At 38.2% G+C, this 23,487-nt stretch overlaps 1 protein-coding gene across 1 annotated transcript in view; it reads left to right on the top strand.

Moving 5' to 3' along the window:
- LOC139699010 (neural cell adhesion molecule 1-like) overlaps positions 1-23,487 on the top strand; it is a 353,608-nt gene that overhangs the window by 169,529 nt on the left and 160,592 nt on the right. Inside the window, exons 5-6 of the mRNA XM_071598006.1 lie at positions 15,481-15,684; positions 22,047-22,192. Coding sequence (XP_071454107.1) covers positions 15,481-15,684; positions 22,047-22,192 — 350 coding nt within the window. The remainder of the gene's footprint in view (positions 1-15,480; positions 15,685-22,046; positions 22,193-23,487) is intronic.

The following is a 23,487-nucleotide window of genomic DNA, read 5'->3' as shown; positions in this document are numbered from 1 at the left end:
ACTATGCAATCCCTACTTTTTACGGTGATCTCTCGTAATGAAAAATACGCCACTAAAATCTTCCCCTGAGCTGTGCCCGATCGCCTCCAGTAAAGTTCCTTTCATAGTGCCCTAAGGGTTGCTATTGCCTTATTGCATTGTGCTTTTATCGTGTACCACCTACTAACTGAATAACCCTGGGTGCTCAAATCGTGAAGAAAGAAATACTACTCATAGATCGCTCCAGGAGAACCTATTGAGACCAGGAACTTGGATTTAAGAAGAGGTCGTGATCATCTTGAAAAAACCTTTTCCGACTAGAGAATATTTCCTTAAGAGAAAATCCCTTAAGTGAGCCATTAATTTTATCCATATTGGTCCTGTAAATAGCCAAATAGCAATACTTAGCCATGTAATAGCATTTATTAAATGTTTTAGATTCCCAGGGAAGTGTTTTATAGATACAGAAACGTATTATGATTAACAAAGTAATGATGTACATGCTGGTAGATTTAAAATTTTTTGCCATAGTATACGTTTTTCCAATTGATTAAAAACCCAAGTTTGTTAGTGTCAGTTGTACCCGAGAGTAGTGACGCATTAAAGTATGTTCGCGAAGATAAAGCAGTCGTTTATTTCGCTATAGAAATTACCATTTATTGTGCGCAGGAAATTTTGTTCATTTGATATAGGATAACGGCTTATGAGGATTTTTATATATAGAGAGACCTAATAGAATGATCCGATTTATTAAAAATAAAACTATAACAAAATGTACTCTATTTAATTGCCAATTTAATCGTTGAGTATGATTTAGTCGAATTAGGCAATTCTTTATTATTTTGATCACCGAAAATATTATTTGAGGTGGTGAAAATCTCATCCTCTATGATTGAAAATCCAGAAACTATTTATTAAAATACTACTCAAAATTGTTGTTTGATATTGAAACCCTTCGGTAATTCTTAATTTCTTTAATCGAGTAAGCGGTATAAAATGATTTATTCCTAAAAGAGAATATGACATCTCATAATTATTTTGAAATGGCCAATTAAATGTTGTAAGGTATTATTAATGAATAATGACGATACATTTTCATCCATTGGTCAAATTATATGTGGTATTTTTAACTATTTAGAGAATTTTGCATATTGAAGAATAAAACAAGGAATGTGAACGTGATTGTGGAGGATTTTCATATTTTCGAATAAAGTTATATTAGCGAATCTATTGCCGGCATCACAAATGAGCGTGACTGGACTTAATCGTCTTGCCATTTATATCAAGTTTAAAACTTGATTTTTGTGGGTGCATTTAGTGAGTCTGGGAAAGGAATTCACGCAGTATCTTTCGGCTAAATTAAAATCCTTCCTCTTGAACAGTCGAACCGCTTCGCTCATCACCGCATCGCTTACGTGAAAATCCAACCTAAGAGTCAAGAGCTTTGAGTACACTGATTGCTCTAAACTTCCCTAAATCCTTCAAAATCCCAAAATCCACTTCTCAGTGTCGCGATTGTTCCCAGGAGTCGATCGCCCGCCGTCACAACCGCCGAGGGTGATGGCGGGCGCATTTTCCCTCCCTGCACGAGGGTCGCTTCCCACTCCCTCCGGAGACCTCCGCATCATTCTCTGACATTTCTGTCCAACGCACGGTAACGCTATATGAGGCGTATATCACGTGTACCGCGTAGTTCATTAAGCCTTTGGACTCCTCCGTGCTGACCTTCGTGATAAGGTATCAAGGTAAATCAGCGGAGAATTACGAGGTCTGTTCAGGAAATAACGGGGATTTTTGAATTTCGCCGGTTTGGAAAGTCCGATTGTCAACAATGTTAGTTTGTTATGTTGGTTCACATTTCCCTTCCCCTAGTATGATAACATTTTCAGCTATATTAATTGTTTACTTTGTCTGTGGCAGCCGCTCTAAGGTTAGACGTATTTTTATGAGCTCGGCGATTTTCGTATGTTAAAAAAATAGATCAAAGAATTTTCATCAAATTTTACGTAAAAAATTAAATAAAGTGCAACAAAGTGTATGAAATGTCAATTAAGCCCAAAATGGTGAGTCTGCTATGAGTAAAACAAGAGCTTACGTGTGATATAAGCGTTTCACCATATTTCTTCTCTCTTCCCCTATTAATTTTATTTCGCTATTCCAATTATAATTCCACAATAAACTCCAAACCGATTTCTCGTAAGGCTACAGGAAATGTACTTTGAACTGTATTTGGCTCCACCGTGCACTTTTGTCTGAGGTATTTGTGTTTCTCCGTATGTTATAGAGTATAGAAATATAAAATATTAACGATTATAGGTTAGTGGAATGGGTAAAAATACCTTTGTATGCGTTTATGCTAAGATAAACTGAAATGCATCCAAAGTTTTCCCCCTTATATTCATTATTTACACCAAACTGCTGTAAACATCTGTTCGTTTTAGTCAAAATGTATTTATATTAACCCTTAGAAAATATTTTTCCTATGAGTAAGATCCCCTATGTCTTATGCCCAGTGACAAATGAAACGATGTTTAAGTATTTTTTATTGAATTACAATGTTAGCGTTAGTTTTTATTTGATTAACTTGTTAAAAATATTATGATAAATGTTGTTGCGACGAATGAACAGCGTCAAAGAAAAAGTGTAACGGCTAAATCCCGTCAAAGTACGAACATTTCTTGCGTCTATACAAATCGTACGAGTTTGGTCGCTATCACTGCGGAAATATTACTTACTGAAAATTTTACTACAAGATAAACTCACATTGAGAACGAAAGGAAAATAAATTTCATACCACAAATAAATTCTTTTCCGATGATTAATTCAAAATTAAAACAACGTAAAACAGTAGCCATATTAACTAAAACCAAAACATGAAAGCCTCAAATTAAAACGTCAGATAAACGAGATTTTTCCATAAGGTCTGATTTCCTTTCTGGTATGACGAGTTTTACGGTTTAATTTAGATACTTAGTTGATGTATTCATCCCGGTAGGTGAAACTTGCACGGTACACATAAAGAGGCCTTATAGGTCGTCAATCTGTCATAACAAGTTCGAAATCTTCGTTAACTTACTGTATCAGAGAGCAGTGCATTTGATAGTTCAAAGTGACAACTTTGATAGATCCAGGTTTAGTGAGAAATAGGTACCCATCTTTTGCTTCCTATACAACGCACTTAAGCAAATGCTTGTGATCATCCACATGGCTGCTTGCCGTGATAGTGGCTTTAACTTCCGATGATAGAATAGAGGGATCAGATGCAATGGAGAAAATGAGAGGTTATCTTTTGACCTGGACCATAAATTTCAACTCGGGACCGAGTGGTGTGAAAAGTACTCTCGGAGTAGTCTGAGGACTCGTGGCAATGAATATGCAAATAAATAAATAGAGTTTGAGGAAGCATGCTCCGAGATTATTTGAAGATTATATTTTCAACAGCAGCGTTATGGAAGCATTCAATGGTAGCGAACAGTGAAAGGAATCACTCATAATATTTAACGAAACAATAATGCTATATAATATATTCATCGACTTCTAAATATATGTAAACGGCAGTAGACTAGTAGGACTCGGAGATTTGTAAGGTTCGTTAAAATTTTATAAATGGAGTATTAAAAGGTGCAGAAATTGTAGATACTTTGCTAATTTAACTCCTTTCGACTCCTCGAAAAACAGAAATCTTTGAATTTACCATTGCAATACAAGATTGGTTGTACCATATATTATTTATTACAGGACAGAGGGATATCTTTAGATTAACTAATCTTGGTTGCTAAAAGTGGAATATTTAGCAGCATATTGCGCTTTCTTGCTGGAATTCAATTATAAGACATCATCCAAGTCATAACTGATAAAAGTAAAGGCAACATTTAATAACATGAGGCAGTTGAATGATAAATACAGGACACATTTATATTCCCTCTCCATGGTGATAGGCTGAATGCGGAGCGAAGTACATACTCGAAGAATGTGATATATTTTTAGAATTTTAACCATGCAAGCAAGTGATCTCTCGTTCGTTTTATGATTTCTTTTTTTTGCGAACAAAGAGGTCACAGTGACTTTCGGTATTAGTACATTTGAATGTTTAATATTACGTTTAAAAATGTGAAAATTGTGGAGATATAAAAAATAATATAATAAGGAATTAGTCGGTGAAAAAATTGCAATAAACATGATCAAATTTATTCGCAGGAATGAGGGGTCTTGGCAAGTTTGACTTCTCGAAATTTTTTTTTCATGGTAAATGATAACGCAGATTTTATGCGGATCGTTTGTCTAGCTCGTATAGACAATCAGGGGGCGGGTTTAAATTGTTTTATCAGAGGATTGGAAACGATGTAATTGTAATACTAAAAATTGAGATTTTGTATTTAATTGTATCGGGTTTAATGCATTTAAACTGGATTTCAATTTATGCATTTCCCAGAATTATATTATAATGACAATTTTCGGAACTTAAATTTAAAAATCTCTTTGGATTTCGATGAGTGACGTTTTCATAGCCGTTGAATAAATTTTAGAGCCCAAAAATTAGGTAGTTTACCAGGAATATTTTTATTATAATTTGGTTTCCAGTTTTAATATGTCATCTAATTATGGAAAAATATGGAAAATGAATGTATAGGTGCCATGAAAATTACAGAAATTTTGAGCTTCAGTGGTCACCTTTTAGGTACCAGTAAAATATGATTACTAGTTACCTAAAAAGAAACTAGCAATTCTGGTATTTAATATGAGATAACTTGAAAAACAGAAAATATCTCTGAAAGGAAGGAAAGGCTGGTCCAATAATAAGCAAACATATATTTGGAAACATGTTGATTCTAAACGAATGTAAATAAAGCCTTAAGATTTTTTTAATGACTCGTCAGTTTTAATCAGCATTACGGCGATTTTTACCGTTAAAGTTTCTCGGTCACCGTCTTTTTTCTAGTTCCAACACCAAGTTCATCAACTAGTAGCATAGTTTTGATGGATGAGTGTAGAGCTCCTCCAATATACCTACTACTAAGCACGCCGGAGTTCGAGGTCACAAATTCTAGATATTTGGGTGAATATTTCACATCTGTCAGCATGGTAACAGTCTATTACGATCCCATTGCTCGTACATTTCAAACATTAATATTGTAAAATGTGGTGTTCAGAGGCATCAGTTAAATGTCGGTTCAAATCCATCGATCAGTAGCCGAACGCTAAACACTCTAGACTGTCTTCTTGATTAGCTTCGACTGTTTTGCTACTGGCTCGTGTTGCCTATCAAAAATTTTGATTATGTGACGAAAAGTTCACTGTGAGAGCATAAGGCAACACACACTCAATAATTTTTTCAATCAATTCTTTGGAAATTCTAGCTTGTCTTGTTCTTTACGTCGAAAGATTGTAAATATTGGTTCATGCGTGACGTATTCATTTAAATGTTTTAGAATTCTCTCACTGAGTAACCAGTGCTCATTTAGCGTCAGATTTTGGACAATATTCCATAATTTATAGTTTTTCCATGTCGTATAATGAGAGTATCATGAAGTATCAGAACAGCATGATCAACGTTTCAGTTAAACAAAACCGGAATTCATTATTTTTCTGCTCCGCATGTTTAAAAAATCTAATAAGTATTAAAATATAATAGGTTTTGCAATTTCTACAATTCTTGTAAATTATAATTATTATACAAAGATACAAAAATGATATAAATAAACGAAATAATCTGTTTGCCCTAAATTCTATATCAATAGCTCTCTATCTTTTCTATTACCTTGTCATTGTAAAATATTCTTTCTTGCACGGAATTTCTCTTCACTTCTCTGGTCTACGAGAATAGGTACTTAGACTTTTATTTAAGTGAAGCATCTCACAGGAAATCAAAAAGTGTGCCATTAATTCTCTTAAACTTCTAATGGCTAAAATATTGTTTTCCTGACTGCGAAATAATTCCAAAAATTAACCAAACAATGTTTTACTTCCAAAGGAAAATTGAAACTTTTGACTTTTATTTATAAAAACGGATGCTAATGAATGCAAAGTCTCAACTTAGATGAGATTCATCAAGGGTCATTCGAATCTTGAATGCTTAAGCCCTTTCGCCCTGCCATGAGTTCATCTCTACCTTCTCTGTTACAAACTTTTACTGTCCAAAAGAGTCGAGAAGGCCTCACTGAAACGTCGCTAATTTGCCGCCGATGGCGAACTTCGGCCAGCAGTCGCATCACATGTCCAGAGTATGTGGTCCCTTGCCAATTACATAAATATGTAAATATTGTCGAGGGTGATGTGTAATCGCTCATTATTACCTGACTATGCTATATTGTTCACAGGAATTAATACCCGCACTGCGTAATGTTTGAAACGTGAACGTGTTTCGATGAAAGGGCATATTTCATGCCATAATTATCTCCTCAACTACCGTCTCATCCACCCTCGCATTAATTTACCACTGTTTTACAAACCAAACGCTATGAACAAGATTATTGAACAAGCGTTTAGCTTTGCACATATCTGCTTGATATAATTAAGATGTAAAATTAGAGAGATCAAGTGTAGAACACAGGTATAGATTTAAGACATCATTTTTTCATTTTTTCCACGAACGAAAAGGAATTAGAATAACATTTCACGACGGCGGTGGGGTCATATTCGGGTCAACATTAGTCTGGTATGTATTCTTTACCGGCCACAAGGCTTGTAGGGTACCAAAATAAATAAATAAAAATAAATAAATGAGATTGCCATTTAGGAATAAAGATCTTAGGGAAAACAAATGATGGGCCAATTCCGTCGATTATCAACCGATGCAGCATCTATGGAATAAGCCAACATACTTACACGTAAATGCAATGACTGAAAGTTTCAAAAGCGTTTGGATACAACGTCGATGTTTGCTCAGTGGGCACTACATTGTGACATCGTTCCTCTCGATTAGGACTAGCCGTCAAAAATGGGAGGGTCGGGAGGCCACTTGTGGCGCCATCGGGTGGTGGGTGGGAGAGGCGCGACACGGGGTGGCGATCCGCGCCTCGGGCGGACTGTTACAGCCAGGCGAACAGGGATCGAAGGGTGGAACGAACGGGGAGGCAAGGTGTGGGGTGGGGGGCGGGCGAAGGGCAGGAAAGGGGTGGCAATTCCACCAAAGTGCTCCGTCTTAAGTGGATGAATTTCGCAAGCCGCCAGTTTCCGCTTAATATTCCGTTCCTACCGCTGGCGAGACGTGTTCTCATTTTTCGGGTGGCGAACTCCCTTAAAAGGTGGCCATAGGTGAATCGATCACCGGACGAAGGAGAATGTTGATGTAATGCAGAATAGGGGACGCCTTTCGGCGGGGAGAGGCAAGTGTCCTGCGGGGCGAGAGCAGATGGATGGGAAGCGTGCCCACAAAACATATTCATCGAGGTCAGCGAAGAGCTCTTATATTCTCCTCTTGTAATACATTAAGATATTATCCTTGAGACGTCTTTCTCGTTCCATATCTTTACTAAAACTTGGAAAAGTTAATAATTTTATGGGGAAAATACAGATCCCAAATAAAAGCTTTTTTTATTTGGAATATTCAATGCCATTAGAGATATATACGAAAGAACGTCCATTTTAATTTCATTCATATTTTTCCACATTATTTTTAATGATCTCATTTGATCTAGTCAACCAAATACAAGCTACGTCTGATTTAATTTAGTGGTTATAGCTCCAAAACGAATTAGTTTTAAGTTCTCTAGAAATTCGTCTTCTCTGGTGTCAAATTATTCCTAGGGATTTGGAATATAAAACGGTTTATTCGTGTGTATATTTTCAAATATGTACATGCATCATCTTGGGCATTCAACTCAAGCATTCATTTAACGCAACTCACTTTAACTATTCAATTCGTGGTCATTCTTTTAATCCCCGCATAGTTTCTGGGGACGGTGTTTTCTATCACCTCCTCCTCGTAGTTCATTCTTGGCGTCAATACGTCCCCCATGTGCCCTTCACTTCTGGTCTTCAGCCAGCCGTTTGTGCCTCAAATGTGTTCAGTCACTTTCCCTTCTTCTTATTAGTGTCGTCATCACCGACTCATCGAAAAATTTCATCATTTGCTACTCTGATTATGCACCATAGATGTCAAACGCTTACGGCAGTGCCTTGCCGCAAAAGTCACGCCTCTCTATTGACTGCTCCTTTCAGGCTAGCATATGATCTGTAGTCGTTAATTAGTAATGTTCATCAAGGAAACAGCTGTGGGACGTCCTCTTGGTTTCTTCCCTACAACTTTTCCTTCAAATGTGTTCCCAAGGAATTGGTTATTCCTTAGTTTATTTCCGATTAATTTTGCTCTTCTTGGTGCTATTGTGAAATCTTGTCTTTCACTTCAGCTAACAATTTTTATTACTTTTTCTTTCTACCCATATTGTTTTTGGAAGTTTCTTCCAAGTCTACATTAACATTGCTTCAAGATTTTTTCTTTCCGCTCTCATGAATGTCCATGTCTCACATTCATAAAACAATGCACTCTAAACAAATGTGTGGATGAACTTTTTTTCTGTTTTCTTTGCTTTAGAATGCTGTTTTGGCACGGCTATTCTTCTCCTAATATCCGACTCACATGTATTTTTATCATTAACAACACGGGTACTTCCCAGGTAGCAAATATTTTCCACCTGCTCAAAGGTAGTATGGTCTATTTTTATATCAGTTTCGACAAAATACTTTCACTTTTCTGTTACCATTATCATGGTCTATCCTCTTTCTTTGTTTTCAATTTCAAATCTTCTAGGTCTCTGTATATTATTTTGAGTATCTTATTGATGTCAATTTCAGAGTCTGGAATCATTGCTATATCATCAGCGAAGCACATACTGTGAATTCTTCTTCCTTTCACCTTAACACCTTTAGTTCTTTCTTTCATTTTTGTAGATGCTTCCCCCATAAATAAATTAAATAGGTAGGGCGATGGGTGACAGCCTTGTCACACGCCTCTGCCGATGCAATGAATTTTAATCCTTTTTCTGAAGCGACTTAGTTCTGTCCGTCTCCAATCTTATTTTCTCTGCTGCTCTTATCATCCAATATATCACTTTGTTAGAAAAGTACACCTACATCAGTTGTAACGAATTGCTACGTATTTCGAATATCTGCTGTAATACTATTTGCTGTTAGTCGCTTTCCTCCTGAAAGAAATCCGTCTTTCCTCTGTTCTTTTTGTCCTCTTATCTTCTTCCATTGCATATGTTTGTCGTATTCTGTTGCCTATTCTAAAACCCCTCGACTTGTTCCAATATTTAGTTCTTCAGTCTTATTTTTAATTATCTTCCCTATTTCTACTGTAGTCCATGGCCTTAAGTTTTATCATATTTATCTTGAGATTTTACTTTTTATTCCCCTTAACATGGTGAATGGTATTATTGTTCAGTATTTTACCTTTTCTATGAGTATAATTATGCCGTTCGCAAATTGCAGCATGCATATTTTTTCTCCGTCCATTCGCCTGTGTCACCTATTATTTGTCCTCTAACCACATTTATTGCCTTCTCAATCTACGTACTAAGTATCACGGGGTATAAGTAAAAATTCCGCTTTACTCAAATATTTTAACTTCTCCCTTGCTTTCATCACATCCGCTCGTATACACCGCTATCCGTTCTCTACGTGGAATTTGTATCATTATAAAGTGGCAGTAGTTCATTCCAAATACTCTCGGAGGAAGTCCACATGCACGTAGTTACTGGACATTCACGGACATTTAGAACTGAAATATCAGATCTTAAATAAATCGACATGTTAGACTAACGGTTAATGGACTATAGTATTAATAATAAGTATGCCAATTCTACTATTGACGGCAATATGCTGGTTAAATATAGTATGTCTGATTGCATTGCTTAACTCGTGATAACATTTTTACCACGCAAACAGTTAGAAGAGTATTGCGGGGACCGATTACTGTGTTCTGACACGTGCGTGGAGCGGGAAGCCTGCTGCCCCCTCCTCCGAATGGCATTTATGCAAGGCAAGGCATCTTAATAGAAAGTCATATGGTTTCTTTCACGTATCCCAGCATCTGCCTCTAATTGTCCAGGACTCGCCTATTTCGCACCAAACTTCTATATCTAGGCATCAGCTTCCCCCTTGTAACCAGGAGGGCTCACCCAATGATTTAAAGTTAAGCCGCGAGATGTAGGTAGATATATATTATCACCCTACTTACAGTTTAATGGCCGGTACTTTATGTGAAGGGTTAAGTATTTCTTTGATGGTGCATTTTCGCTCTGGTAACTGGCCGATTAAATTTTTTTGCGATATACTACGAAAAAGGAAGAAAACTCATATAGAGGAGGCCTGCTGCCCTTTCTCAGGGCAATAGGCGGTCTATTGTTCGGTTAACTTTAGCCAGCACATAACATGCAACGAAAGGGAGAGAAGATCATGAAACGCTATCTTTTCACTCTTAGGTCGTGGGGAAGTATTTTCCATTGTTTGAAATCATTTTTGCCATTCCTAATGTAAAAAGGTGCGTTATTTTTAAGATTTTTCATGTTTTATATTTGATTTATCTTAATAAACTCTTCCTTTTAGTAGTCTATATCGTATAAATATATTGTTTTAAAAAAAATTAAATGACGTAGTAGATTCTCCAACTTTTAACCATTTTGAATATTTTCATCGACGTACTTATTATTTTTCAAACTTAATATTTTATTTAACTTTAAACATCAAATTTGAAAATGTGGTGCCATCATAGACTTAATAAGATATTAGACCCGTGCATAAATTCATCCTTCTTCCCTGTGTGTGTTTACGGAATGGGACATAATTTTCCTGAAACTTTTTCCGCCCGTTCAAAGAGAGTTGGTGGCGACTGGATCCAAAGAAGATCGACTTCAGCGTCCCGAAACGTATGAAGAACGTTTCACGCATGAAATCATAAAGACTCGAATCTAGCGTTTAAAATAGATAACGCCCCGTCTCCGAACAATTGGGGCGCTTCCTTAGTCACAGTGCTGAAGATGGCTTAAGAAACTTTCACTCACGACGCCCGCACACGGACGCAAATACGTGCATACAAAATATGTGCCAAATCCGTAGATAGCGCGCGGCCGTTCTAGGTGGGATTTTAGGGGTCGTACCCATCCCTCAGGAAGCCGTGCTCTTAATCAGCAAGATGGAAGGCGAGGGGGAGAGAGAGAGAGAGAAGGCGAACCGCAAGAGGAGGGAGCCGGTTGTCATTACGGTCCGGGGAGACGCGGGCTGCGGGTGCGGCGGCCGGGAGGGAGGAACGGGGGGGCGGCCGGGAGGGGGAGGTAGGCGTGCAAAAACAATGAACCAAAAAGCAGAAGCGCGTACATTACTGTTTGTCGTTCAGTTTTTTTCACCTCCCCCTCCGAGTGGGGTTGGGGAAGAGTGAAAGGCGCGATCTTTTTTCCCCCCGTGCGTTTTTGTCCGCGTGGTTTAGTTTTAAGGCGATGCAGGCCTCCCCGCTTCCACCCCCTCCCGCCCCCTCTCCCTTTGGATTGGCTGTGGGGGTGGGACGGGGCGGAGTGGGGCGAGGTGAGGGAGAGTGTGGGGGGGAGGAATCTTTCGAAGAAGAACGAAAGGAAGCGACGGCTGGCGAAGGGGGAGGGGGGAGGAGACCGGGGGTTGGGGGGGAGGCATTGTCCCGTGGCTTTTTTGCCTTGCATCTGTCGCTCCGGCTCTGCGACAACGTGTCGTGACGGGAATCGCAGGGGGTGGCGGGGGAGAGGGTGGAGGAAAGGGGGTGGACAGGAAGAGCGAGATGGAGAAACAGGGGGTTTCATCCACCCTTGGGGAGTGGGATTCGAAGGCGGGGCTTGCTTTGTGCGAGGGCGCGAGAGGAGGAACGGGGGATTCCCCTGGAGGGGGCGGAGGGAACTGGGGGAGGGGGGAGGTAAAAAATTCACGTAATCAGGATGAGGAATGTACGTCATTCCTTGAACAAACCGTTTCACTCCGTCCTCATCCCATCAACCAAAGCTCACTTCCTCTCTCTCCTTTCGCGGTCTCCCTGCCGAGTTTTCCAGCGCCTCCTTCCATTCCTCCTCTCTTTGCTCTTTCCACTCGCATCTTCTGTCACTCTTTTTCTACCTCTCGTGGTTCTAAACCTCCTTTCCGGCCCCCTCGTTAAACCGCCGCTCCGGGTCTCCCGTCGTTTTGCCGGAGGCAGAGTCGCTCGCACTGTGTGTCGTCCTCCGGTCGGTTCCTCCTTCTGACCCTGCTCTCCTCATCGCCTCTCCCCCTAAACCTGCTCCGGGATTAGGTCAGGGCTCATTCTCATCGGTCCATTTGCATCTGATGACCCGGGAATCATCAAAATCGTATCACATAGCAAGAATATTTTGTAAGCTTTGATATAATAATACAAACTATTCCGACAGTGAAATTCAAACATTGGATTTTGTCTGGAAAATAATGCGATAATTGGAATGGTTATGCCGTCATTTCAGGATATAAAATATCTGGCATGCGGGTAAACTTATATTATACAGCTCCTTTGTGTAAAGGTTCCTCATAAAAACGGTGTTCACTAAATTTTGCGGATTTTCGTTTCCTATCCCACTGAGTGGAGTGGTAAGTGTAGTTTTCGCCCGGGACATTACTCGCGATAAAACGGTTTTTCATTGTGTTTTCTTTCATTACCTTCTCAAATTCTCGCTTGGCTATAGTTTCGGTTAGCCTAGCTCAAGTTCCTGGCAGAAAAAGGACGAATTTAGCTACCCTTCATTTAATTCTCTGCTCCTTAATACTAATAATTACCAAAAAAAATCACCTGAAAATGAACAAAAATGGTAAGAATTTCTAATTAAATACTAAAAGATACACATTCTAAATGGTGAAAAAACCAACAAAATGTCATTCTATTGAACTACTTACCTTTTAAATGAACTTGTTTATTATAAGCCGTTCCCTTTCGGATTTCCTTCTTGTTAGGTTGAGATTTCATATTTTATTCCTAGTCTTAATTTTCTCCTTCTCGCAAACCACACTTCCACTTTAGCCATGTTCATTTCTTTTCAATGCTATGCGTTTCTTATGTACAATTACCGGTAAAGGTGAGATTTCACTCAACGGGACGGTTTATACTACCCATTCGGGCAGTCAATGAACATTTAGGTAAAACGGTCAGCACGAAATGACTACATAACGGGATAATGTGAAGAAACATATTTAAAAAAACGGCTGCAAACTTATGGAACACACATTTTGCGAATATTTGTCACAATTAACGGGGGGCTAATTGCTCGAAGGGGCTATTTTTCTCTTAGCCAAGAAAAGAAGACAATTTCATTACTTTTACTATGACATAAAAAATGTTCCTTTAAAAAGGATCTAGATTAGATCACGTAACCATATTATACTATACTTAAGGTCACAAAACGTATATGTAATGGGAGTTATTTCTACAACAGGCATGCAATATCCAACATATGTGTTCATTTTATGTTTATTACCACGACATGCGTTAACCAATGGAAGCATTGGAAATAATTCTGCAACAATTCAATAAACTAAGATGTCCAATCGTACATTAATTTTACAAAAATTAGCGACCAGCTCTTAGCAAGAAAAGAATAGAAACTTGGGTTAAATTAAATTATGAAAACGTAACTGAAAAGGGCTACTTCAAATAACTTTCTCTTGCACCGACATTAGCAGTTGTTCTAATTCGCTGTCTTTCACGGAAAATGTGAGGTCTTAAAAACATCTTTGTCAAATGCTTAACATGATCCATTCGACAGTAAGGCGATGTTGCTAATGTTACAATTTGTACATCATCGTAAAAGAAACCTGACGAATTTATTTAGAAGATATAATCAGTCTTATAACTTTTGCTTTGTACGTACTTCCGTATTTACTTCCTCTATTACTCTATATGTAAACTCGTACGCTACAGTGTTTGTCATGGCATCGTTTAAAAATGTAACTTCTATTTGCTTCACACGATTGAATTCAACTATAAAACTCACTTCGAGAAAATTCAGTCTACTAGGACCATATTGTATCTAGTGAAATATATAATCGCTCTTTTGCCCACTAATCACTATTTCACATCTCTCATGTAATAAATAATCATAATTTTTGTCTAGCTGTTTCACGCATTCCTAGCATGGATAATTCCACAAATTCAGATGACATTTCTCAAATACGAGGGGGGCCCCCCTCGGCGGATGTGATGGCGGATTATCAAGAGCAACGCGCTGCAGTGACATTTTGTTTCCTGTTGGGGAAATCGCCCGCAGAAACTATTTCCATGCTCAAGAGTGCTTATTGGGAAGCTGCCCTAAGCAAAACCAGAGTCTATGAGTCGTTTACACGTTTTAAAAATGGTGAAATGTCAATATCAGACCAACCCCGGCATATACAGTTATTCTTCGGTCAGCAGTCTATTTACACATTAGTTTGACTAATTGAGAGTTGATTCAGAAATCTATATTGGAAATGTCGGCTATTATCTGCTCTTCGTTACTAATTTTATTAGAAATGAAATGATCTGCATAGGAATATATTTATTTCGGATGACCTAATGGAGTCCACGTCGATTAACCAGGAAAAATATTTGGTATTCGTACCCCCGTTGTAATTTTCGGTAATCAGCATTGTAATCGGTAGTCGTTTCGGTAATCAGCCTCCCGCATAGTACAGCATGAGAGGTCTAATTATCCCCGCGTTCAGAAGAGTGTGATTTGAATGTAAAAATTTGCAGTCCTGCATGCAGCAGGACGATTGGGAATTGGATGCATCAAGTCCATCCATTAGGAAATCATACTATTTGTAAAATTTTCATTTTTATAAGCGCAATATTCAGTCGTTAACGACCATGCCAGAATGGTTCTGCTATTGGCGGATAATGGAGAAAGCAGAGGAAATGGCTAACCTATTTAAAAAATCATTTGAATCATTAGAGACTATCCAGAAATGCAGTTGTAAATTGTAATCGTGCCCATTCTGTAAATTTTTAATTTTAATTGTGCATGTAGCTTCTTTTTATCATAGAAATGAATCACATTAAACATTGATTTTTTACTTTTAATGATGCGGATCCATGTCGTAGCTACTATTTGAATAACTTGATTTGTACTAATTATATGTTTCGTTAATAAATGCATTAATTTTCCTATTAATACACTCTTGTATTTAATTACCAATTTCTTAGTCATCAAATTGTCACGTATGTTCAATTTTTATTTCGGCAGTATGGCGTTTATAACTGAAACTATTCAGATACGTAGTAGGAAAATTAATGGAATCTCCTCTTTTTTAGCTCTAGGAGAACTTGGTAACAGATTATCATTTGGCTAAAAACATCATATGGAGAAAATTAAATTTTATTAATTGAGCCTTAAAGGCTTTTTAAAATAATTCCGTTGATAAAAAAATTAATTTTGACAGAATAATTCATGCTACCTTATTTTCACCAATTTATTAACAAATAACGAGACTGGCCAACAATTAAGGTCCAACGAATGAGGATGTTATCACTATTTCAAATGCCATCTCCCTTTGTATTTCCAGGGAAGCCGGAGCCGACGGTGCGTTGGTTGGTGGACGGCGAGACGATCGACGAGCAGTACGAGAGGAACACGGGCGAGGTGATCGAGAACCGCCTCAATTGGCCGTCCGTGGCGCGATCCGCCCTCGGAGCCATCTTCTCCTGCCAGGCATCGAACTCGGGACTCGCCGAGCCCCGGGAAACGTCCCTCGTCCTCGAACTCTACCGTGAGTCGTTCGCCTTACATCAAACGGGGTTACCTCTCACGTGTGAAGCTGCCTCGTCCCATTCTCTTTCCTCTCGAGGACGTCAAATATTTCGTGCTGTAGTTACAGGGGACTTTCTCTAAAGACTCAAACCCAGATTTTTTTAAAAGGGTCATAATTGGATATGAGGCATTGGTTTATGGCTATGACCCAGAAACGAAAGCCCAGCCTTCCCAGTAGTCGGTTGACGAGATAAAGGAGGATGCGACGAGGCAGCTGAAGACCATTCCGAAAAAAGTACTTTGCCGATTCTTTTTTAAAGTGAAAGAGGCACTGCGATAAGTGTGTGAGTTCCCAAAGAGAGTGCACCGAATGGGACTAAGGCCTCATTGTTCTAGATACGCCATTTTTCTAAAAAATTGCATTGCTGTATAGTTTCCTGAATTATCTCGTAAACATGTGATACCAATGCAAAGAACACAGTTTTCCCCAATTTTATTAAAATCAAACTATCCAAATATAACTTCAGCGCCAAAAAAATAGCAATGTATATGATTTATAGCCTTCAAATTAACAGCAAATAGTTGACACCTTCTTCCTTCTATTTCATCTTGTTTGTACTTCCATAGACAACAACTGTTTACTTCTCGTGAATGATTCATAACTACTTTTTTCCAAGTTACAAACCCATTAATTACATTACGTTGGCAAACTTCTTTTTGTGTGTCTACGAACGCTCTCTATATGGTCAAATTCCGAACCATTCTTTTCTATAGATTTCTTACATGTAATACTGTGTCCTTACTTAATAGATTATTTCTGAAATCAAATTGATATTCTGAAATCAGAGATTCTGCTTTTTATTTCATTCAACAGAATACGTGTATTAGTAATAAGTCATTTGCGTTCGTGATGAAACTTTTTCATTTATTTTAATATCGTATAGCATCTTGCATATTATACTGACTTTATTAGAACTGTACTTTAGCCAGAGGAGGAGAACAATACTATCTCTAAATCTGGATTAAAGCCATTCTTCTACAGTAATCAAGTCGTTCAGATTATTATCACTAAATATTTTCCACTAGGCATGTGTTTTTAACCTCGATAGAAATATGGAGATATTATATACTTGTGCAATATTCATTTTTATATTTATATTTATATTCATTCATATTTATATTTCATGAACGTATAGTTTATTTTCTATTTTATTCCCCTTCATTTATGTACTGAAAATACATAACCATCAATTATATTTTAGACGTATTATTTCATTTAATTATGTAAGTGACTTCAACATGAAAAATTCATTCCCACCATCACGAAAACTATTTGTGAAATGCATGCATTTTAAAGATCGTAATAAATTCAAAGTCCTTCTTTTCCGTAGTTGAGATAGTATCTAAGGATATTGCAACCCCGAGTTCAATAACTGTCGATAAATGATCGCAGGAAAGAGGAATCGACAATTGGTACCCAATAATTCTTATTAAAATATGGGCATGTGTGAATCCGAGCACCATTTAGCTCTAATACCGTTAGAACAAGCATATTTCGTATCCATTCCTCCAACATTTTACCTCCAACAAAGCATCCGCATGATGGCAAACCTTCTAAATCAAATATGCCACAATAATAATGCTCTTTGTATTCTTAATAATTAGACTGCATGAATCTCATTTACATCGTTTGTTGTTATACAATGAGAATTTTGTTTATTTGAAATTCAATTTAGTGCTCATTTAAAAAACAATGCTTAGTTTTCCTCGTTCTAATTAAAACTTAATTAATTCCTAGATTTATTCGTGAGCACTGAAATTATGTTAGTGCTAATTATAATATAGTATGTCATTCCTAGTTATTGGGCCATGTTTTTTCCATTATGAATAGGAATACGACTGCTTATTTCTAGCTAAATATGTTTCCCAAAAAATTATGTTATAAAAATTTACCTACGAACTAAAAAACATCTGGATAGCCATTGAATGATGATTATGACAAAATTCAAAAACACAGATAAATGACAATTTAATAGAAAAAAAATTAAGCATTATGACGTGACGATTTGTATAAGATAAGTGACGAATCAGGTATGAACGTTAGATTATTTACTCAAATACCTTTTGACTAATTGATGGAGAATTGTTTCCCCACTAGATAAACCAATATCTGAGGAAATTACATATTGATAAAACAAATTAGCACAAGGGCACTCGAAAGCAAACTTTTTAGGTGTATCATTTTTGTAATGTGGCGAAAGTGTGGAAGAAAATTCACTGAATTGCTTACTAAATTATTCTAAAGAGGTAATCCCAAGTAGAAAAAAGCAAGTGGGAAGCGTCTTACAATTTATTACATGTGTATATTCTTTTTCGATATGTGAATTGTGACTTCAAAAGTCAATTTTCGTAATTCAGGAAAATATCTGAATACAGTCGTTTTACATGGTTGTCGAAAACTACAAATAATATTCTGTCCGATTATATTATCGTTTAATTGCTATGGAATAGAACTGGAAGATATTTTATTCATTAAATATTGATTTACTAATTCCGAAAGTTGATTAATTTTTCAGTTTAAATTATGGCTGCGCGATGAAAATCAAAATCGAGTTAAAATTTGAAGTTGAAACGTGTATTTACTTAGCTTAGTCACGAAAATTTGCTTCCATCATTTTAGTTTGCATTGACCGTTTACTGATTGTGAAACATTTATTTTTTAAGTCCATTGTCAGTAACCCCCTTGAAATGTATATATATTTGAAGAGGGACTCAAAATGTGATTTCACTGGAAACATTCCTTCGTCAGAATTCATTTTACCAATAGAGTTTTCAATCATTAAATTCCAAGCACTCTCTCAACCCCTCCTCCCACCGAATGTGACGTGACGCGTGAAACTCCAATTGTTTTAATTATAATCGATTATTAATATGTCTACGTGATGAAACGCGAGGTATCACGAGTGCTATTGATTGGAAACGTGATGATTGATGGCTGATTAGTTTATTTACTTGTAATTTTCGAGGAACAAAAGAGCTCACTGCTTTCTTTTGGCCATATGAAAAATATTGACAAATGATGAATGGATAACTTAATCTCTTCTTATTATGTAGAAAGGGTATGTCTTGTAATAATGTCAACAAGAAGAAAATCTACCGAATTGAATGCATTTTTTACACTGTGAGAAAAATATTGCGTTATGCATTCCGATAATAATCATATTGGAAAAGGATGTCCATTATCATTAATTGATTTAGGCCCTGAACAAGATAAATATTTTAAATGATCATGTAGGAGATTAATTAAACGTTCCATAAAACTGTCTCATACAATGAACACAGCCTCCTGTGTAGAAACGGAGGTATAAGCAATGCCTTTTCGATGTGTCGAGGATGTGTGGGCTAAGTTATCGTAAACGAATGAAATGTTGTAATTGTCAATTGTAAACTCTGAATTTCGATTGTGTTCACAAGATTTTACATTTGTAATGCACATGTAACATAAATTTCTATCGTTCAAAAAATGGCCAATGTAATTTCCTCCTAATGAATAATCATTATTTGGTTTCATAATTATTTTTATTCATACTCGAACTGTGGGTCGTTGTAGTAAAGGGGTGGAGCGTTGGACTAATGATCGGAGGGCCCGGGTTCGATTCCCGGGCAAGCCTCTTTGGTCACATGCTGCTCCACCCAAGCTGTGTGATTTTTTCGGGTCCCAGATCTTCCTGGGACACCATAACCGGTACAATATCATAAAGGATATGAACAGCGCGTTTCGTGGCACGTATAGCAGAGCCACATTGGCATGATACGAGAGACGAAGCCACGGAAGAAAAGACGAGCCACAATGGCCTGTAGTAGTAGTTTTGAGGGGAGGCGACCGACAGCTGAGGTCATTTGCGCCATAGGGGATGGATAGGAAAGGATGAAGGGTGGAGAGAAACCCGGCGTCGGCATTAGCCTACTCTTTACGAAAGGCGCCAAGGGGTCCGCGGCTTAACGTCCCATCCGACGGACGGCGTACTCACTCAAAGTGCCCTCCACAAAGCACCTCAAGCAGGGATCGAGATCTTCTAGCTATGAGTGTCACGAAACGCACTGTTTCTATCCTTAATGATGTTGTACGGTTGCTAAACTAACCGCCTTTCCTCTTGTGTGTTGTCTCTTTCTCCTTTGGTGGGTGAAACACCTCCCTAATGCCATCTCTTGGCCAAAGAATCGGGGCACTTGGTTGCATAAAGCATCGCAGATCTCTGTGTAAATTACGTTTCCTGGATAGCTCAAGTGGTTAAGAGCCTCCGCCCAGGAAGTGCGAAGATCCGGAGTTCAAATCCCAGTCTAGGAAATATAGTATTTTTACACTCATGATTTGTCTGATTCCGCCTTCCCCACCTCTACTGTGTTCGTCCTTTATATGCGTTCCTATCCCATTTCCTTATATCTATATCTATGTGAATGAGAAAATATATATATATATATATATATATAAACATATATATACTATGGGCTGCTCCGTAGTATTTATGAGGAAGAAATCTAGCCGGAAGACTTTGTGAGATCAGTTTTAGTTCCTATCCCGAAAAAGGTAAAGGGCACGTCATTTGAGGACTACAGGACAATAAGTTTGATATCCCACGCAGCTAAAGTTGTTCTCAGGATCATAAACAAAAGGATAGAGAGTAGGGCAAATGATTACTTAGGGGATGACCGGTTCTGGTTTAGGAAGAGAAGAGGTACGTGTGATGCCATTGCAGTAATGAGATTATTAATCGAGAGGAATATAGAACACAACCAGGAGGTATTTGCCTGTTTCGTAGATTTCGAAAAAGCGTTTCATAGAGTGAATTGGGAAAAACTAATGAGTATATTGCAGAAAATAGGAATAGATTGGAGGGAAAGGAGGCTAATCCGCAACCTGTACATGTCTCAGACTGCTCAGGTGCGGGTGGGGAACGGGGATTCCGGATGGGCAGTGTTAGGAAGAGGTTTAAGGCAGGGTTGCCCATTATCACCGTTTCTGTTCAACCTGTATGCAGAGGAAATGATTAAAGACGCATGGGAAGAACTGGAGGTAGGAATGAAAGTGGGCGGGGAATTCGTAAAATCAGTTAGGTCTGCTGATGACCAAGCTTTAGTTTGTCGGTCAGCCAAGGGGCTGCAATTATTGCTTAGCGAATTGGAAATTCAGTGCGACAGGTATGGGATGAAAATCAATATTAATAAAACCAAGGTTATGAGATTTTCTAGAAAGAAAAAGGCTAAGCTTAACATTAGAATAGGAGGGCAAAAACTGGAGCAGGTAGAACAGTTTACGTATCTCGGTAGTGCTTTGGACCAACATGGTCAAAGTAGTAAGGACGTAAGGAGAAGAATTGCGCTAGGCAAAGAGGCTTTCACAAGGAGGAGGGAGTTGATGACGGGGACGTTGAGTAAGGATGTTAAGAAAAGACTCGTCAAAACTTTGATATGGAGCGTAGCTATGTACGGCGCGGAAACGTGGTCGATGAAGCAGGAGGATAGACGTAGACTGGAGGCTTTTGAAATGTGAGTGTGGAGAAGAATGGAGAGGGTGAAATGGACCGAGAAGAAAACAAACGAGGAAGTATTTGTAATGGTGGGCGAAGATAGGGGTTTGTTGGGAGCAATCCTTTGGGGGCAGGAAAAGTGGCTGAGGGGGGTATTGACTGGCAGCAGGATGTTGAAGACTTTGATAGAGGGGAGAATGTTAGGCAAACGAGGAAAGGGAAGGAACACTATAGGGATGTTGGACGGGATGAAGGGAGGAAGAAAGTACTCAGAACTGAAGAGGGACCTAATGTAAAGTAGGATGTTTTGTTAAGCAAGGGGCCACACGTTATTTAATTAGTAATTATGCCCATCCAAAAACCTTCCTTAACCGGTAGATTACCTAATAATAATAAATATATACACCCACATAGCACGGCTATTTTATATCTATTTCGCGATAGAAGACTTCTTAGCTAAAACCTGATTCCTTTTGATTGCGCAACAGGTCATACCTGTATTAAAAACTAACCTTGACACCTTTGATAGCTTTCACGTAAAAAGTACAAAGAAATAGGGATAAGGAGAAATACTATATTAATAGCCTTGTAGGACCGAGTTAATTATTATGAGCCCACACTATATCGTATATCGTAAGATCATCTATCTTTCTCTTTTCCCCTCTTGCAATTCGTGATAGCAAAAATGATTATACTTCACGCTGCTAATAAATGATTTGTCCTTAACTCTACTTTTTGACTGATTCTCTGGTATTGCATTGCTTCTGTCAGAATAATGAATGTGTTTATTCTCTCTTCCTCATGCGGTCGTTCTCCTTGGACATCACCGGGTGTCATCACGGCGATTCAACAGTTAAGCCACTGACTGTACGCATCACGACCAAGACCACTCCCCTGGTGGCGGATCGTCGATACGAGGTGACCTGCGAGTCCGCCGGGTCGCGACCACCCGCGGTTATCACGTGGTATAAGGGCAAGCGACAGCTGCGACGGGTGAAGGTGAGTACGGTGCTTAAATGCGTCGAGTACTTCATCATGTGCATCATCATCCATCAAGTGTCGGATAAGTGCGGATGGTTTGTGCACCACAAGAATAGTGTAATAGTTATGTAAAAACCAATGGGAACTTTTTTTCTAGGATTCGTTCGTTTCGGGGGATTCTTCACCGAAGGATAATTTTCAGCGGCGCACTGACAACAGTGCGCCGCTGGTTGGGGAACACCCTCTTCAGGGTGTTCCCCAACCAGCATTTTAAGTTCCCAGTTCATTTTAAGAATTCAGGGGAACACCCTCTCTGGTGTTCCCCTGAATTCTTAAAATAATGCTGGACTTCACCGATAAAATTTAGTATTGTAGTCGACCGAAAGCAAACTCCCGCATTATTTTTTACCCTCTATGTGATTGATGTTGGGTTGGTGTGATTTATCCTCAATTTTAAAAACTTTTGTCAGGGATGTCAGAGTGCAAAATGAAATTTTGAAATCATCTTGCATACTTTCCAAATTGTTTGTTTACATTTATTCCACTACATTATCTGGGGCTAACTAAAATGCCTCTCCATGGTGGGGCAATTACAAGGAACATGTGGACAGGCTACAGAAAAATGAGGAATTATTAGAAGAGTGCTGGGAAAATATTGTAAAAAATTAAAGGGGAATGTCATCTTGCGCTGGTTGGGTCTCATTTAGAATATGCTGCCAGTATATGGGATCCTCGAGAAGCTGGGCTGATTGTCGAATCGGATCACGTGCAGCGGAGAGGATCTAGATTTCTAAAACGTTTTTATGATAAATTGAGTCGCGATTCAAAAATATTAGAGCAGCTAGGTTGAGAATAACTCACGGAGCGAAAGGTAAATGAAAAATTAAAACTCTTGCATGTATTGAAAGCATGTCACTTGTTTAATTTTATAGAATTTTTTTTAATTGCGCAATCGTACTACAGTAGGAGAGATCATGTCGATAAAATTAGAGAGATTTCGTTCAAAACATATAGATTGATGGTGTCATTTACCCCACGAACAATAAAGGATCAGAATAACGTTGCCCTACTGCGCCTGGCGTAAAAATATTCGTGTCAAAATCAGCCTGGTGGCAATTCACCCCCTGCCACACATGTTAGAATTGACTTGAAGAGAGTACTAAGAAATACAAGTAGAAGAAACCATTAAGTTTAAATTTTGCGCTAATATTTACTTGGTCATAAACCAGCACTCGATTATGTAAATCTTGCCATTAGAAAATCTTGGTTATTGAACTGTAAAATAGGAATTCGATTGTAACAGCACAGAAGTA

Source organism: Hetaerina americana, unplaced genomic scaffold, assembly GCF_022747635.1.
Source record: "Hetaerina americana unplaced genomic scaffold, ioHetAmer1.1.p SCAF_9, whole genome shotgun sequence".
Classification (NCBI taxonomy): Eukaryota; Metazoa; Arthropoda; class Insecta; order Odonata; family Calopterygidae; genus Hetaerina; species Hetaerina americana.
The sequence above is the reverse complement of the archived record's forward strand: the minus strand, read 5'-3'. Positions and strand labels throughout refer to the sequence as shown.